We start from the raw sequence: 18313 nt of genomic DNA, 5'->3' as shown, positions 1-18313 counted from the left end.
ATCACAGGAAGTAGAAAAAGTAGGGGAAGTTGAAGAGGAATAGCAGCATCTCAAAACAATATGTATGAAAATAACAGAGCAGACATGGAGATAAGGTCTCCATACACTCAATTTAGCAAGAGAGATAGTCATGAGATTCCATACAAAAGTGGTCAATATGCATCTCAGGTAGACTTTCTCCTAGTAAGTCATCTCCAGTTAAACTGATGGCCCACAGCATAATACACTGGTTATAATAAAGAACTTCAAGCAGTGGTCAGAGAAGGCTCTATGGTCAACAAAGACTATAGCGAAGACCTGGATGTTGACTGAAATGAAAGCACAAGAGTTCAAGGAAATACTCAAGACTGTAGAACATAAGAGGAACTAGGTGGAGTTAAAAAAAGAATGGCAGTGCCTTAAAATAGCATGTATGATGACTGTAGAACAGATATACAGCCAAGCCAAGCTAAGCCTCAAACTGCATCTCTCTCACAATGGTTATGCTCCTGCTGCCCAACACACGACCCCAACTCCTGTTTTCTCCCCAGTGCTATACCGCTATCACTTCATTTCCTCCACTCTGCCTACTTACTGCTGCCCTGTCTCTTTGACCTGTACTTTGCACCTTTTCCCTTCTTTCTCCTAATATACTTTTACTGTACTTAATCTCACAGCTATGCACCTGCAGATACATTACTTTCATGTTCACCTTGTCGATATACTTCACTAATGTGTCACTGAAATATATGCCATTTATTACTTCTATATGTCAATGATTGTAATCTTCTCCCTGTTATTTCTATTACCAGTTTGATTCAATGTAATAGTACTGCATTATTATTTTTTTTCTGTTATGTGATTAACATTTTTCTTTGTGTGTAATTTCTGTGGAGCTTTTCTCCCCGGGCCTCCACTGAAAATGGGTCTTTCCAGGCCCAGTGGACTTTTCCAGTTAATAAATGCAATAAATAAATAAATACATATGAAAATAAGTTACAAAAGGAAATCTAGTAGTGGAATGCAGAATTCCAAGATGTTATCCTAAGAGAGGAGTGCAGGAAGAGGTGGGAGATAGAAAAGACAAAAAAGCTAAGAAGTAGTACTGGTTGGCTAACTAAAAGGCAACAATAGCAGTTGCAATGAAAAAGAAAAAGGCAAAAGAATAAATTGTACTTGCTTCCAGAAAGTGTCTCAGCAGATGACATAAATGAGCTCTATCAAGCTGTAAGGGAAAGACAGAAAGATAAAGAAGATAGTCAAGAGATGGCACTCATAATGATGCAAGAAACAAACTAATCATTAGACCAGAAGATGTCATCGACAGATGGAAGGAGTACTTCAAGAAGAAGCCTTTATATGAAGGAAATCCCAAATGATCCCAATGTGCACCCTTCAGTAAAAGGGAAAGGAAGAGCCCACCCTACAAAATACCCTACAAAAAGTAAAAAAAGCACTTAGGAAGATGAAATCAGGGAAAGGGGCAGGATCATATGATCTTGGCTGATATGATTAAAATCTTGGGTGAGTTAAGGGAATAAAGGGTTCTTGGTGGTACTCTTCACAGAAATGAGTGGAGAATAAGAATTCTAGTGGTAGTGTGCAATAGCAAAGGATATTCAGAACTGCACACAACACAGTGGTATCAGACTCCTGCCACATTGCATGAAACTGCTAGAGAAAGTGACTGATAAAGGAATACACAGAGTATTATAACATAAGTTGAGAGATGAAATAGGAAATACACCCCGGGGATCAATTCTGTGTCTCTGTTGGACAGTAGCACAGGAAAATAACTTTCTTGGGTGGCATAAGCTATGGAACCTTGCTGGCTAGTCTTACGTAGGCCCTTGAGCCGATAGCCTAGTACCTACCTATGAACCTATGAATCTATGACCAGTTCAGATTCAGGTCAGGATGCAGTACAACCATCATGATATTTGCAGCATGACAGATAATAAAAAATATGGGGATAGGAACTCTCTACTCAGCTTTTTCTGTATGGTCACTCTGTATTATCTCTTCTGCAAAGTGGATAAAACAAGACTTGAAGACATCCCTAAAACTACATTCAATTGGGGAAAGGTTCAAGCTACTCTAATTAACAGGCAGACACTCTGTTATGGAACAGTCAATCACATAATGGCTCTGTATTTCACTGGACCTTCATTCACAAAACTGGTTTGTCCAGATGTGTTTCAGGAGCTTCATAGTGTGAGGCTAGTTGGTCAAATCCTTGTCTAATAAAAAAGTGAGGATTCCAATCAGGTTGCTGCTTTGCAATCCTTGAAATGGAAGTGCTGGACACAGGAAGGCTATTGTTATTTTATCTCAATCTAAGGTATGAGCACATGGTATAGAAATTTACAGTATAAAAGCAGTAATGGTAAAACAAGCAGGACAACTAGTTTTTAGTGTTACATAAGGCTTGTGTGTTATTTTTTGGTGTTTTTGTTAGATGCTATGCTGTTGTTGCTGTTATATATTTATTATTTAATACAGTTTGGGCTATTGTTTGTTTTCTTTAAGTGGTTACAATTTTTGAAAGTTGGCTGATTGCTACTTAATAAAGAAGCATGTTTATAAAATATAGAAAAAAAATTGAAAAAGGAGAGAGTGACACTGAGAGTGAGAGTGTGAGAGAGAGAGAGTGCATGTGTGTGTGTGTGTGTGTGTGTGTGTGTGTGTGTGTGTGTGTGTGTGTGTGTGTGTACTTTTAAAACTGCACACAAAAGAACACCAGAAAAAAAAACGAAATTTGATGTGGAAAGAGCGAACTGATTTTATTTCATTGGTTTTGTCAATGTTCTGAAAATGGTTGACTAAACATTATTTTGATTGCTGCTGAACTATTGTTTGTTTCTGTTTTTTTTTTAGTACCTTTCTTACAGAATGATGAGTTTTGGGACTATGATCAGCAAATAGACATGGAATACTTCAATACAACTATATTTTATGAAATCCTTTTGAAACAGTCTCTTTTAGTTACAGAGAAACTGTGCCAGCAGAAAGAAGAGGTAACATAGCTTGTTTTGCTGTTTCTGTTTGCATTTCTCAGTCTACCAGAGAGGCAAAAACAATTTTTTTATTTCAGCATGCAATGTCATTGTTACAGAAGGTAAGTACAAACTGTATATCAACAACAAATCCGAATTTTATACTTGCTATCTTGAGGTTTAAAGTTTATCCATTCATTCATTTGTTTATTTGCTCATTCAGAGTTCAGTGTCTGCAAAGCGAAACAGTTTTGCTCTGTAGGAAACAAAAAAATCAACTATTCACCATAGAGATTCAGTCTTTGTGGTATCATATGCTGCATGTATTCCTGCAAGGAAATAACAGAATGATGCACTTTCCTCAGGTGTCATAGCTATTATAAAAAAAATGTAGTTAAAAAGGCTAATATAGATACATATAGCTAAACTTTTATACTTTAAAAATGACATTTGTAGATTGTCATTTATGCCATAGGAGTGTGCTTTTGAGATTCATACAAAGAGAAATTAATAATGCTGTTTAGAAGTCCAGATTTTTGAAGTCTTTTATATTGTAATATATCTGTCAAATTGTTTCTTAGCTTAGACTGGCATAGTGATGTTGAGGTTGGCTGAATGAAAGAGCATGACCCACTTAGATCTCCTGGGAGGGTGGTGGTGGGGTATTATACACACTCAGGGCAGCACTGGGTGGTTCTAACTTCCTAGTGGAGACAGAGAAGCTCACCAATCATTTCTTGGGAGGGAACGCATGGTCTGCTGGGAAGAACACCCCTTGCAGAAGTGAAGGGATGTCCTTCACCGTCATCCCATCACATGTGCTTTCCCCACATACCATTGTTATGCATTAGGAATTAGGAAACTGAAAGAGAAAACCTCAAAGCACCCTAATAGCTATCTGAATGATAGCATCTCCTAGCCAACTCTCACCCCAGTCATGGTGAATGAATGAGTCACTTGGACATTAAGTGACTTATAATCTATATCCTCTGGGAGCAAAGAGTACAAGAAAGCCATTCCAGTAGTATAATTGTAGACAATGCAATCAGAATTCAGTCTTGTTTAATTCTAGATTGCTATGCATGTCTAGTTCATGTATTACATTGCCTATATTGTCTCTGTAAATATATAGCCATCTCTACAAACTTAATGATAACTTAAATGCCACAGGACCAACCTAACCATAAAAATTACATCACCCGATATACTTATGTGCATGTTTTAACCTGATTAAACCTCTGTAAGTGCAGAATTTGTTTTTAGGTGCTTACTAGGAGAAGAAGATGACAAATCTTTATGAATGGTATAATGAAACATGAACAAGATGGATGCTTGTAAAGAACTTAGGTCCATAGGTTCATAGGTAGGTACTAGGTTATCTGCCCGAGGGCATTTTTAAGCCTAGCCAGAGTGTGTCGGTTTTCGCCACCCCATTGATTAATTAACTGAGCCTCTGTCAAGCAGAGCCAATGAAATGATCCCAGGGGTGTATTTTCTGTTACCCATTCACTCATCAAGGCTTCTCTTGAAGAGTGTTAGTGAGGGGCACTGCCTAATGTAGTTAGGAATTTTGTTCCAAAGCATGGGGAGTCTCTGTGACAGGAATCTATTCCTCCAGCATTTTCTATTTATTGTTGTGGTGAGGTTTAGCTCAGTAGAGCACGTGGCTCGCAGTGACTTGGATTTCTTTAGGTGGAGCATGTCCATCAATTCTGAGTTGGACATGGCTTTGTAAGTCAGGCAGAGATCACCTCTGAGTAAGCGATATGCCACTGAGTACAGCCGGCGTTTTTTCATTCGGGCTGCATAGGACATATGTTTGTGGCCAGTAATCCTCTTGGTGAGGTGTTTTTGTGGTCTTTCCAGCTGTTAGAAGTGTCTTGTAGGTACATCCCAAATGGGGCATTGTACTCTATGATGGGTCTAATGAGTGACGAGTAGAGGGGCACTATAACCTCTTTATTTCTAGATGCAAACCCCTTAGTAATTAGATGGGCCACATAGAAGGATTTCCTAATAACTTTGACAATATGATTGTCAAAGGAGAGATTACTATCTACTTGGACACCCAGATCTCTTATTACCTCTTCTGTATCAAGGCGGCTACCGCCTATGTGGTAATTTGTGGGTGTTTTGTTTTTCCCAAACGGTATGACTATGCATTTTTTGGCATTTAGCTTGAGGCCATGACTTTGACACCAGGTGTCTTTCTCTGTAAGGCCTTTTTGAAGAATGTCCATATCAGCCGGAGAGTCAGTTATGGCTCCCAGTTTGCAGTCATCGGTGAACTTGGTTAGCCATAGTCCACTTGTGTTTGCCTGTACTTCTGAGAAATATATGCCGAACAGTAGGGGTCCCAAACCGAGCCTTGCGGGACACCACTTGTGACTGGTTTAGAGTTGGACCTGGAGCCCGCTATTCTTACCGTGTGAGTTCTGTCTGTAAACCGATTTTCAACCCATCTTGTGACGTAGGGGTTTATGTTCTGGCTGGTGAGTTTTTCTATAATACCCGATTGAGGAATGGTGTGGAATGCCTTGGCGAGATCAAGGTAGGTTGTGTGAACCACCATTCCCTTGTCTCGACTGTCTCGAAGAAGTCAACCAGGTTTAGTAGGCATGATCTGCCCTTAACAAAGTTGAACTGGGTCGGGTGAAGTGTTTGGAGGTTCCCAATGTCTTTGTTAATGAGTTCCATGATGATGCGCTCCATAGCCTTGCAGACCAGGCTAGTCAGGCTTATGGGGCGATAGTTACCAGGGTCAATTATGGCCCCTCCTTTGTGGAACAGAATAGCCATTGCTGTGTGCTATTCTATGGTCATGTAGCCTGTGGAGAGGCTGAGGTTGAACAGCGTGTTTAGGTGGGGGGTTAGTTTGTTTGTAGTTCATGCAAGATGCAGCCTGGGACCCCATCTGGCCCCACTGATGCTGTGTTTTTTGGCTTTTGAAAGGGCTGTTTTCACCTGTGCTCCTGTGATTTCCAGGATCCTACACTTTTCTGGTATTGTTGTGGGCCCTTTTGAAGGTGAGAGGGAGGTGAAGTTTGCACTGAATCTATCTGCCAGGATGTTGGCAATATCAGTAGGTTCAGTATATTTTGTTCTATTTTGCACTAGCTCAGAGCATATCTGCAAGTTGCCACTTAGATTCTTGACATAGCTAAAGAAGGCTTTGTGGTTATCTTTCAAATCCTTGGCTATTTTTCTTTCAAAGTTAGCCTTGGATGATTTTATGAGGGACCTTAGTTTCTTACTGGTACTGTTCAGGGCTGTCTTTCCTTCTTGGGATTTGCTTTTTTTCTGAACTAGTTTCCTCCTTCTGTTGTATAACCTGTTTATGGCAGGGGTCCACTAGACTGATTTCCTTCTCTTAGGGGAGTGAGTCTTGGTCTTGCTAGGGATGGCCTGCTCCATGCATCTTTGTAGGTGCTCATAGAGTGCAATTGTAAAGGATTCTGCATTTTGGGCAGTGTTATCCTTTACCGTGGGGGCTGTGAAACTTAACACCTCTGCTTTAAGTAAGGTGAAGTTTGATTTAGAAAAGTTTTTCACTGTGGTTTCCTTGGTTGGGAGTGGTGGCGGGGTGTGGACATCCAGTGTGATTAGTTTATGGTCTGATCTAACCCGTGACGGGTTGACCTCCGGTACGGAACACCTGTCGCCCATGTTGGTGATGACCAGGTCCAATATGTTGTGGCCTCTGGTAGGGGAGTTTACCAGCTGATCCAAGGCATTTGAATTGATAAATTCCAGGAAGCGCTGAGCCTGGAAGTTTGTACTCAAGTAGTTTTCCCAGTTAATGATAGGGTAATTGAAATTACCCAATATCAGGGTGTTCAGCAGGACCTTCATGTTTTCCAGTGTCTCCAGAAAGGTGGAGTGGTGGTCCTGGGTCATGGAGGGTGATCTGTAGCAGACCACAATTTGCATTGCAGATTTACCCAATGTTAGTTTCACATGGATGATCTCAGAGGTATCATGCTGCGCCACTAACCTGGAAGTGTGAGTATCCTTGATGAATATGGATACACCCCCTCCTTTTGTGTTTCGGTCCATATTCTGTGGCCATAATCTGTGGCATGAGTTGTAGCCCAGTAGTGCTGGAGTGCTCTCTGGAGCCTTTAACCAGGTTTCAGTTACTGCACAGATGTCGATGTTCTCCATACTTAGGAGTGCTTCGAGCGCATGCATTTTGAGATTTAAACTCCTGGCGCTGAGTAGCATAACCCTCTATTTTTTACTTGTGCTGTTTACAGTGGTGGGTTTGAATTTTGAGCCTTGCCTAAAAAAGGCACTATGGGGGCAGCAAGAGCCTTGGCCAGTATTTGAAAGCCAAGGGGTGACCGGTGCAAGCCATCTCTTGCGAAGCAACACGGCTTGTCGAGCATGTCATCCCAGGCTGACAGACACTGGATCCCCTTTGAATGACACCAGAAGCTTAGCCAATTGTTGAAATTGATCATTTTTTTCTTTATACTGAGGTATCATTCTTGGTGAGGGCAGGATGCTACTCAGGGTCAGGGTCATACCCGCCTGGGCTACAGAATCAGAGAGCTCTTCCAAGTCTCTTTTAATGTAGTCCAGGGAGGTACATCTCAGGTCATTCACACCAACATAAACAATGACAGATTCATATTTGTACTTGTTCTGGAGTGACCTGAGTGCTTGTGTTATGTGGAGCATTCTGGCTCCCGGTAGGCAGCTAACAGTAACTTTCTCCTTGTCCAGCCAAGTGAGTGGGGCATGAGTGTGCCTGACTATTGAGTCACCTATTACTAGTGTGATAATTAACACCAAATCATATGTAATGTTTTTATATCATCCTTTTATCCCATTAAAGCTTATTAACCATACCTGCAGGCATACTCTATAAATCCAGTTGCTGGGTGATTGCTGCAATGCTTGTTTTTTCTTTTGACTTTTTACTTTTTAAATCATATGTATCATGACTTTGAGGACAAAGGTTAGGAGATGACATTTTCTGAAGGTTACATTGCAAAAGATTAATGCAAGTTCCCATGAAAATGTTATTTGTCTTACATGAAAAGCAGGCAACAACTAGATTGCTATCAGTTTAGCAATTTAGCTTGAAACTCCATACTAAAGATGGTCTAGTCCTGGTAGTTAACATTAAAAGTTATTTAAGATACCTTCATGAACAGAAGGTCGAGTATTATTTATAATGCTTTAAAACACTTTGAAATTCAAGGACTTGAAAAATGCTGCCAAAACACTAGAGTGAGGGTTATTGACTGCAGTCCTTTTGCAATAGACAATGAGAAATACAACAAGGATGCATTTTAACAGCTAGATCCAGAATATTATTGCAAAGGCCCAGCAAGTCCTCTTGAATGTCATAGCCAAATCCTAACCTCCTATTTTTCATTTTAACACCTACCCAAGCTTTCTTCCATCACTCCATAGGCTTGGATTCTGTTATTCCCTCATTAAGCATTCAAGGACTCCACCAACATTTATGAAATGTAAAAATTCTGTAGTTCTCTAGTTCAAGCACAACTGTAGATTTTTTGTCTTTCAGAAATGAAAATGGAACCCTTGAAGAAAAAAAAAAAAAAAAAAAAAAAAATATATATATATATATATATATATATATATAGAGAGAGAGAGAGAGAGAGAGAGGGGGGGGGAGAAAGAGAGTTCTAGTGCTTTTGTTATGATTTTAAATATTTACTAATTCCTGTTTCTTTTCAATAAAATTATCAATAAAAATATTATTGTAAAAAATCTGTAATTGACTTGACTGTTTTTCTTTAAACTACAACATATGTGCTTAGCACCATGTCTGAAAAGTAATAATTGTATAACTGACTTGGCTGTCTTTTCTTAAACTGCAACATATGTGCCCATGTACTCTATTTTTCTTCCTCTATCCATCCTTCCCACTTGCTGTGTGAGTTTAATGGGTGTCACAAAAAAATCTCCTCAGTGCGTTCTCTATCCTTATATTTTAACTGTATATATATATATATATATATATATATATATATATATATATATATATATATAGATATATATACTCTAAATTTCTAAAGCAGACACTGAGAACTTCACTGAGGAATTAAAATATCCATGGCCTGTTCCTTACTAATGCTGATGGACTGACTAAGGCAGAGATGCGGTTGGGAAGCCCTAAAATAAAAGGGCGATAGAGCTGTACAGAGAATTAAATGGAGGGACACCAAAACGGTGAGGGGATGGGCTAATGGGGTACAAGGGAAGACTCTGGTAGCTTGGGATAAGCAATGCTGCAAGGGAAAGTAAAGGTGATATACTGAGGAAGAATCACTTCACTGTGAGAGAGGAAGAAGAGTACAGCTGAAAATGGAGTACGTAAGGTAGACAGTGGACTGTGGCAGCATCTGATACCTGGGATGGGGGTGGGATTCATGGTTAACTCAAAGGTGACTTAATGCAATGCTTTTCCACAAGGACAACGATAGGGCCTCTATGCCCATTACAAAACCTAATAGCAAAGTTTGGTCATTGCAGGAATTTAAAAATGTTTGAACAAATAGAAATTGAGATGGAAGCCCTTAGCCGAGGTACATTACAATATACACAGCAGTGGGAGTATACCCCTGGAGTGCAAAGATTGTAGGCCTTTACCTGGCAGCAGCCTTGTACCCTAATACATACATTCATGCACTTCCTTCAGATACAACCACATACGAGTCCTTATTTGGAATTCTGGACTATAGCTACTTTTGGAAAGTTATGGGAGTATATGTAAAGCACTGGTCTGTTGTTGTAAAGAATTATTTGTAGCATCCAGAAAGATGCCTTAGTCTTTTAGAGTTTGGAAGCCACACAGAAGCAAAGTCCAAACCAGACACACAATTATTTTTCTTAGAAAGCAAATAAGGTACTCTGTGCATGCATCCAGTTCCTGCCGCATCCGGCAATCAGTCAATCAGTTAATCAGTCAATCAATCAATAAATCACTCAGTCTAGACTGGAGCAAAGAATAGAACACATCTGTAAATTCTTTAGTGGTCTTTATTGTCCAAAAATAATTGACACAAAGAAACACAGATGTAATTTACAACCAGTAATATTATCTTTACTCTTCTTTCAAGACAAAAATAATCTACAAGAAGATTGCAGATGAGGTAGCTTCGCTAAAAGAGCTTTGGTTTACAAAACAGAAGACAACTGGACAACATCCATATTTAAAGGGTACCCTGATAAAGGACTATGAAAGCAAAAAACAAGAGGTAAGCATGGGTGAGTTAAAACCAGAGATGTATATAAATGAACAAATACACGTGTCTGCGCACACATATTTTATATATATATATATATATATATATATATATATATATATATATATATATATATATATATACATGGATTCCTACTACAAGAACGAAAGTTCACTACTTTGAACTTGTAATAGGAAGCCTCACTTCTGCGAAAGTTCACTTTAACGAAAGTGAACTTTTAGGTAAGCGCACATCACCGAAAACACCGCAGCACAGTGGAGGACATAAAAAACAAGCTATGTCCTCCACTATGGTGCAATAGTCACGGACCTTAGGGTTAGGGCACAGGTTAGGGTAAGGGGATAGTTAGTAAAGCTATCCACTTTGCCTAACACATGCCCTAACCCTAAGGTTCGTGACTATCGCACCATAGTGGAGGACATTGCTATATCCTTCACTGTGCTGCAGTCATCATGGACATTAGGGTTAGGGCACGGGTCATGGTAAGGCTATCCCCTTACTATGACCCATGCCCTAACCCTAAGGTCTGTGAGTATTGCACGGAAGTTCAGTACAACACCCGTTCATTGTACTGAACATCGTGTAAGTGCACTTTCGATTAAGAGCACTTTCGCTGCAGTGAGCATTCCATGCACTATTTCGAATTAGTGAAAATTCGATCTAGTGTATGGAACCCATATATATATATATATATATATATATATATATATATATATATATATATATATATATATGGGTCTACTTCACATGGTTGACAAGCCATTTGATCGACTTTTATTTGGTCGACAATTCATTTGGTCGACAAGCAGTTTTATGTGGGGGGGGCTTCATCACATTTTCAAAAACTCAAAATTCATATCGTTAAGACCATAGGTTCAAGTTTCTGAAAACTCATATGTTAAAAAAAACAAGTTTATGCAGGGAAGCAACTCCCCACAACCCCCACAACCCCCACACCCCCTGCAAATTATATATACAAACGCTGACATTTCACTACATTAGGGAAGTAGGTTCATTCCAGAGCCTCACTGTACCATAATGTACACAGACACACTTTAATGAGGAATTTACCCTTTTCCCCAGTGTAGTGTGATCACAAAAACATAGATTTTTGTTTAACATTTGAGTTTTTTGGAAACTCGAACATATAGTCTCAGCCATATGAATTTTGAGTTTTTGAAAACCTGATAATATGACATAAACCCACATGTATACATATGTACATATATACATATATGACAACATGTGTTTATGTGTCCATGAATTGATATAATATTTTTTGAAAGACAATTGTAATTAAGCATGAGTAGCTAAACTACCTTGATCATAAGTTCTTAGGCATCCTTCAAACCATAGAAAGACCCTTGAGTCCTTGTGTATTACTAAAGTACTTTGGACCTCCCCAAAGAAAACATATTGCGTATGAAGCATTCTACAGAACAGACTGAATCACCTCTCCCATCTCAAATACACAGTGTACATTTGGAACAATCAAGATTTGGCTTAGCACATAATTTCTGCACTGATTATTTCCAGTACGTTTATTGACCAAATGGTTAACTTTCTAAGCGTGTAAAATTTTTTAATTTCCTTTGAATCCCCTGAAACAGGCCTAGTCACTACAGGCAGTCTGCTCTTCCTGTCCAGTAGGTATGTGGAATTATTATATGAGAAAAAACTATAATAGATAGATAGATAGATAGATAGATAGATAGATAGATAGATAGATAGAGAGAGAGAGAGATAAAGGTAGAGATATAGATACAGATATAGACATAGCTATAAATATAGATATAGATATATGTAGATATAGATATATTGTAGCTAGCTAGGTGGAGAGAGACAGACAGATAGATATGGATGGACAGACGGATACATAGATAAGCTACTTATACAAAGTTAGATATAGATTTATATATATATATATATATATATATATATATATATATATATATATATATGAGAGAGATTGATAGAAAGATAGGTATAGATAGACATAGACATAGATATAGACAGATATAAATAGATAGATATAGATAGATATAGATATCAATATAGATATAGGTATAGATATACATAAATATAGATATGGATAGGCAGATAGATATATAGATACACAGGTAGACATATAGATATATTAGATAGTGTTACAGCAATAGATAGATATACACATGGATAGATAGATATAAATGTAGATAAATAGATAATTAGAAAGGTAGAAGTGTAGTCTGTTATGATACAAGGAAACACTTCACCATAAAAACAAATAGCACAGCAACATTCCTTTGAAATTTGAGCTGGTCCCAAGTAATAGAACCACTTACTTCATATTTGATCAAGTCTTCAGTCATGTAATTTTGTCAGATATGTTTTGTTCATGAGATGTGTTTTGTACATTCAGTATCTGTCTCCATAGTTCAGATACGCACTTTCAATTAGCCCTGTTGATTTACTTTGTGTTTCCTTCATCTTTTAGTCATGGCATGATTGCTGTTCCTGTTAGATCCTTTTGAGATTTAGAGCATCTCTTACTGACTGAAGTCGGCTTTCTGTTTTCTGTAATGCTGCTTCTTAGATTCACAGGGTCACTGTGCAAAAGCTGTGTATCATTATAAGGATATTCTCCCCATTGTTGCACAACCATTAAGTTAGCAAATACAAGGGGGAGGGGTGTAGGTGACTTGCCCTACTATAGAGTCCAGGGGGGCTTATACTCATGCAAAATGCTTATTTTCGTACCAGACTAGCGTCTGAATGCATGTAGATGTAGCTTTTTATTATAGGCTTCCATTCTGCAGCAAAACTATAATTTTTTATGACATGGAGATCAATACTGCACACAAAGCTCATGGCTTTTTATAGTTGATGTTCCATAAATGCACTCAAGGGTCTAAATCCTGATTGGCACAATCTTCAGAGTGGTTTAACTAATTTGCCTTTAGCTGGGGCCCACATGTCAAAGGAAGGCAAACCAGAAATGAATGCCACATGTATTAGGGCTAAGGAAAGTTTTTTTTTTTTTTTCTGTCTTACAGGATTCTAAAAGCTTGTTATGTGTACTGCTAAGGCTTATAGCTTTATTGGTACTTACTTGACTACTGATCCATTGGCATCTTTAGAAGTCTAGCAACAAAAAAGTATTCTCTCCACAACGTCGAACCAAACACAATTTATTAAAATGACAAAGCTTTCGGATATACAAACAATCCTTCCTCAGTGTCTTACAAAAATTAAAAGCTCAAGCTAGTATTTATAGTCACATGTTTTTACTATAAATACTAGCTTGAGCTTTTAATTTTTGCAAGACACTGAGGTAGGATTGTTTGTATATCCGAAAGCTTTGTCATTTTAATAAATTGTGTTTGGTTCAACGTTGTGGAGAGAATACTTTTTTGTTGCTGTTGCTTTTGTAATTCCACTCTCCGCTTTACTACTCGTTCTACCCTTTTTGTGCTTGAACTTATCTTTAGAAATTTAGTCATACATTCCTTCAAAGGTTTTAGTGCGTTTAATTTGAGAAAGAATAAGTTGAGGTGTAGTTTACTTAGCTATCACCCTGTGCCAATCCCACAAAGTTGTACTCCATCCTGTCAGCTGTCAAACTGGAAAACGAACCAAAAAAAAAAAACAGTATGCTCCTTACTTCTACTGGTGTACTGGCTCCAGGTAACTAGATACTCTTCCCTCCTATACCAGATCTTCAATGGAAGAACAAAAAAAAAAAAAGATCTGTGATCTGATAGCTGTTCTTCCTGAAATGTAGGAGCCAATCATGTCCTACTCCCTGCCCTGACCCACCTTCCTCACATTTTATTTATTTGAAAAAAAGAAAATATTTTTTTTAATTAAAAAATAAATGATTTTTGTTGTTTTTCTTAAACTGCAACAAAGTGCTTGCCACAGTTTATACCCCACACAGAGCTCTTCCACACTCAGGTTTTAATTACAAAAAAGTAATATTTTTGTTTTAAACTGTAGCAAATTGTTTGCTACAAATGTAGCAAGCAGTTGCTAGAATGTATACTCCGCACAAAGCACTACATCACTCAGGTTTAAAAACCAAATAAAAAGGAAAGAAATGTGTTTTGTTTTACACTGTAGTAAACTGAGTTTAGATTACACACAGAACACTACATATCTCAGGTTTGACCACAAATAAAATACCAACATTTAAAAGCTGGTATGCATTTAAAGAGTCATGATGATGGAATGGGTGGCCAATCATGTCCCCTAATACTTTCAGCCTGGGTAGACCCCCCCCTTCACCCCAACCTACTACACTACTGTCAATAATCCAACACCAGGCAGAGAATTACATTATCCCTATCCATAAGGGACAATGGTACTAAACCAAGGGCAAATTTGTGGTTTCCTATCCATTTGATATTGAGTTGCCTTTATAAGGGGGGCTTCATGACCTGCTCCAAAATATTAGTAGGCTGAAGGCAGCCAGTACATTGAAGAGCAGCAGCGGTTTTACATTACTGATCAATGGTTGTCGAAGCACCAGGCTGAGCACGCTGATTAGAAGTTAAATTATAAATGTAATTAATTTATTTTATTATTAATATTTTTTTATTTTTATTTATTTATCTTTTGTTGACTAGAATAGAGCACTGATACAGCCACTGTTACAAGTAACAGAACTTTGTCACAATGGTGAATCGGTGCAACCAAATATACTCAAACTATGGAACATTGGCCTTGAATTCAAGAGTGAAAATATTAGCAATGTTTTGGTGTGTGATAATTTATGAGTACTTGGTCCTTCCTGAAGGAAAAAAAGGGTAAAGACTCAATTCATTTCATTAAAGAGGAATTTAGGGTGAATCTTACTAAGCAAAACCCAGCTAAATTTGAGTAAATACACCAAATCAACAGTTGCGGCTGTGTCCAAATGAAGTTACATAGACATGTTGATGTAATTGTGTGTGTGTGTGTGTGTGTGTGTGTGTGTGTGTGTGTGTGTGTGTGTGTGTGTGTGTGTGTGTGTGCGTGTGTGTGTGCGTGTGTGTGTGTCCAAAACTGCACTGACCATTAGGAGAAGTATTGATCTTGACCCATTGTGCAGGATTACATATTCAGTGTTTAGACTTGCTTCAGGTTATAGCACAACGCTATTTAATAACTAAAGTGCTTTTGTTCCTGTTCAGTGATGTGACAAGAAGGGTGGCTATTAAACACAACCTAAACTCCCTATAGTACCAGTTGTCAAGAAAATCCCCCACATTCTCAGTTTTCAGTCCTAACAGAAGAAAATGCTTGCTTTGATACTCTGCTTACCACTGAGAAGGCACTGGTGGAGAGCAGGAGTTGCCAGCTATGGCACTGCACCTAAAGAAGTGAAAGAAAACAGCAGTTAATACTGGAACACACACTAAAATGTCAGAGGGCAAGAAAGGTCATGGCAAAAATAAAGTGTTCCAGTTCTCCAAATAGATCTAGGGTACTCACTTTTAGGCAAAAAAAAAAATGCACTGAGAAATACAAATAATTGATTTCTTCCCCTTGCAGATCTGAATGTAGAATCAATCTACTGAAGGTGAAATGATGGATTTCTCCCTGCAAATCTCATCTACCATCGGTTAGTGAAGCCAAACTATTGGAGAGTGAAAGTCATAGCTGTTATAAGTGGAATTATTAAGCATTGAATCTAATGTACCACCTGTGTCTAACATGCCATATTTATGTATCGGATTAGTGCACTGGTATTTTGAGTGTTACTTGTGCATATACCATTCTCATATGAAACCTTCGAGTATCACCCCATTTGCTTGGCCAAGATTTGCATGCAGTGAGGAGGGTGGGGGCTGTTGGTCTCATCATAGTGGTTGAAGAGGCATGGAACTTCCTTGGTGTTAAGAGAGAAGAGGGTTCCACACATTCCATTGTGATTTGGAGATTTAAAGCAAGATTATATTTACACTCCAGAGGTATTTAAGTCTAGAAGTTTGTCTGTGTTGCAGTAACTGGCATAGGCAGATACAAAGCAGATTTTACACTGATTTTTTGCACACTTATACCATTTTCAGTTTACAGGACTGCCAAAATGCTTAAACTTAATCTGGGTCAATCTGCAACTTTCATTACTTCAGAGTGGACATGATTAGCCATGACTGAGTTTATATATCTAAACATTTTGATAAAAGTAGGGTACAGCGGTTCTTGTCAGGCAAAAAGAATGTTAACTTTACAGTTCAGTCTAGTATAAACTGAAGGAACAAAGACTAGGTGTGTGAATCTGCTTCAAGATGCTGAAGAATGAAGAGAGGCAATATCAACAGTCACTTTTTATTGGTTTGCTGACCCAAACTAAAGAAATCTATTTACAAGTCTTTTCTTTTTTCTTATTCCCTATTACATTAGTTGAGAAGTCTGAGTTCTTAACATTCAATAATCCAGGTAGGCTTTTAGTTATCTTTTAAATATATTTTTGGACCCAACATACCTACTAAACATCTAGCCAACCACATTGACTTACTTGCTCTCATTTTTCAGCTGGATAACAGCAGATAATATTGTAGCTATCATCCAAGCATCCATGAGGTGATTTCATTAGGCTAGCTCTTGCACTGCCTGTTACAATCCTGTGAGATCCCCAAATGTGGGCATGTAATGAGGTGGTGCTAAGGCTTTTTACCTTCTTTCATGAAATAATGCAATCCCCCACAGCACCACCCATGTTGTAAACAGATGCCTTCAAACATCTTTGGTTTCCACTGGGAATTATTTTCAGGGCGCACATCCCAGGACATATGTACCTCCCCTTAATCAGACGTGAGCTGGGAATGCATCATTAAGCTTTTCCATTACCATTCAGTTTGTCCATTGCCCAGGCCACTTATTGACCCTGGATTTTGTCTGGCATTAGCCTCATGGACCCAGTAATCTTTAGTTAATTGATGACATTTTGTTGTGTATGCAAATCTGTGCTGAACAACACTCATAATCTTTTGGAAGGCTTGTGGCTTGCTGCGCCAAGATCCATCTCTTACTAAAAAATACACTACTAATAATAGAATAATAATAATTATAACAATAGCAATAATAATAAGAATGTAATCTTCTTACATTCTTGCACCTCAATTGACATTAGCATAAAGAAGAACTGTTGAAATATAAACCTATTAGAAGTGTCTGACATACACTTCCTACATGAATTCATGCAATGTGTAACCCGATGTGATTTCTATTACACATCCTTCCATTACTTTTCCAAATGTTGAGATCAGACTTTTTGGCTCCAAGCTTTAATGCATCCACCTTGTTCCCACTTTTGTAAAAATGACTCATGAGTGCCTTCTTCCTGTCCCCAATTACAATCCCATTTTCCTGTAATTTGTTAAAGATGGTAATCAGAGGTGTCATGACTTCTTCATTCTGTTTCAAATAAAGAAAACATGTTTATGATTTAAAGAAGCCTTTATCCACAAGGCAGAAACACTCATCATGTGTTTTGTTGTCAATTTTTGCTGTTTATTATAGGTTGTTTACATGTTTTAATAACTGTGAAAGATTGATACTCTTAAAAGAAATCACAAAAGTTTACTAGGAAGAAAAAAATCCACAGATTGATTTTTCATATTTCAGTAGTGCTGGGGATGTTTACAGATTTTGTCTTTTAACCATGTGAAGTTTTGGTTCTTTGTTTAGTTTGTTCATTTGTGCTGAAGATGACAATTTTGCCCTTATGCACTAGAACTGAATTGTTTGGTCTCTAAAATGCCGTTATTGTTTTCTTTCTGAATTTTGGACTGAATCATTTAGGTCATGTGCTTCATTTATCATTTCAAGTAGTAAAGCCTCATTCACCTACTGTATGTAATGATTTATTTGTATAAGGGTTTTTTGGCTTGTAGCCTTATAATATTTGTTAAAATGGGTCTACTGCAGATGCTCACATGCTATTACTTCATGACTTACTCATTGCCACTTGTCAAAAAGGTAATTGCTCTAACTCCCACTAGTTCAATAATACTTAACTATTTAGTCCTCCTGCCACCCAAGCTTATTAAACTATGTAGCCCTACCAAAACCTTAGCCCTTACCCTAAAATTCCCACCTAATTCCTAACCCATTTCCTCATTCCCTAAA

At 38.0% G+C, this 18313-nt stretch overlaps 1 protein-coding gene across 1 annotated transcript in view; it reads left to right on the top strand.

Moving 5' to 3' along the window:
- Positions 1-1871: 1871 nt before the first annotated feature.
- The window catches only part of LOC122808494, a 666541-nt gene continuing 650099 nt past the window's right edge, over positions 1872-18313 (top strand). Inside the window, exons 1-3 of the mRNA XM_044079450.1 lie at positions 1872-1890; positions 2857-2996; positions 10073-10210. Of these exons, the coding sequence (XP_043935385.1) occupies positions 1872-1890; positions 2857-2996; positions 10073-10210 (297 nt within the window). The remainder of the gene's footprint in view (positions 1891-2856; positions 2997-10072; positions 10211-18313) is intronic.

The sequence above is a fragment of the Protopterus annectens genome, chromosome 8.part0 (genome assembly GCF_019279795.1).
Source record: "Protopterus annectens isolate FY-2018-M chromosome 8.part0, PAN1.0, whole genome shotgun sequence".
NCBI classification, from domain to species: domain Eukaryota; kingdom Metazoa; phylum Chordata; order Ceratodontiformes; family Protopteridae; genus Protopterus; species Protopterus annectens.
Note: the sequence above shows the minus strand (reverse complement) of the source record. Positions and strands in the feature narration are given on the sequence as shown.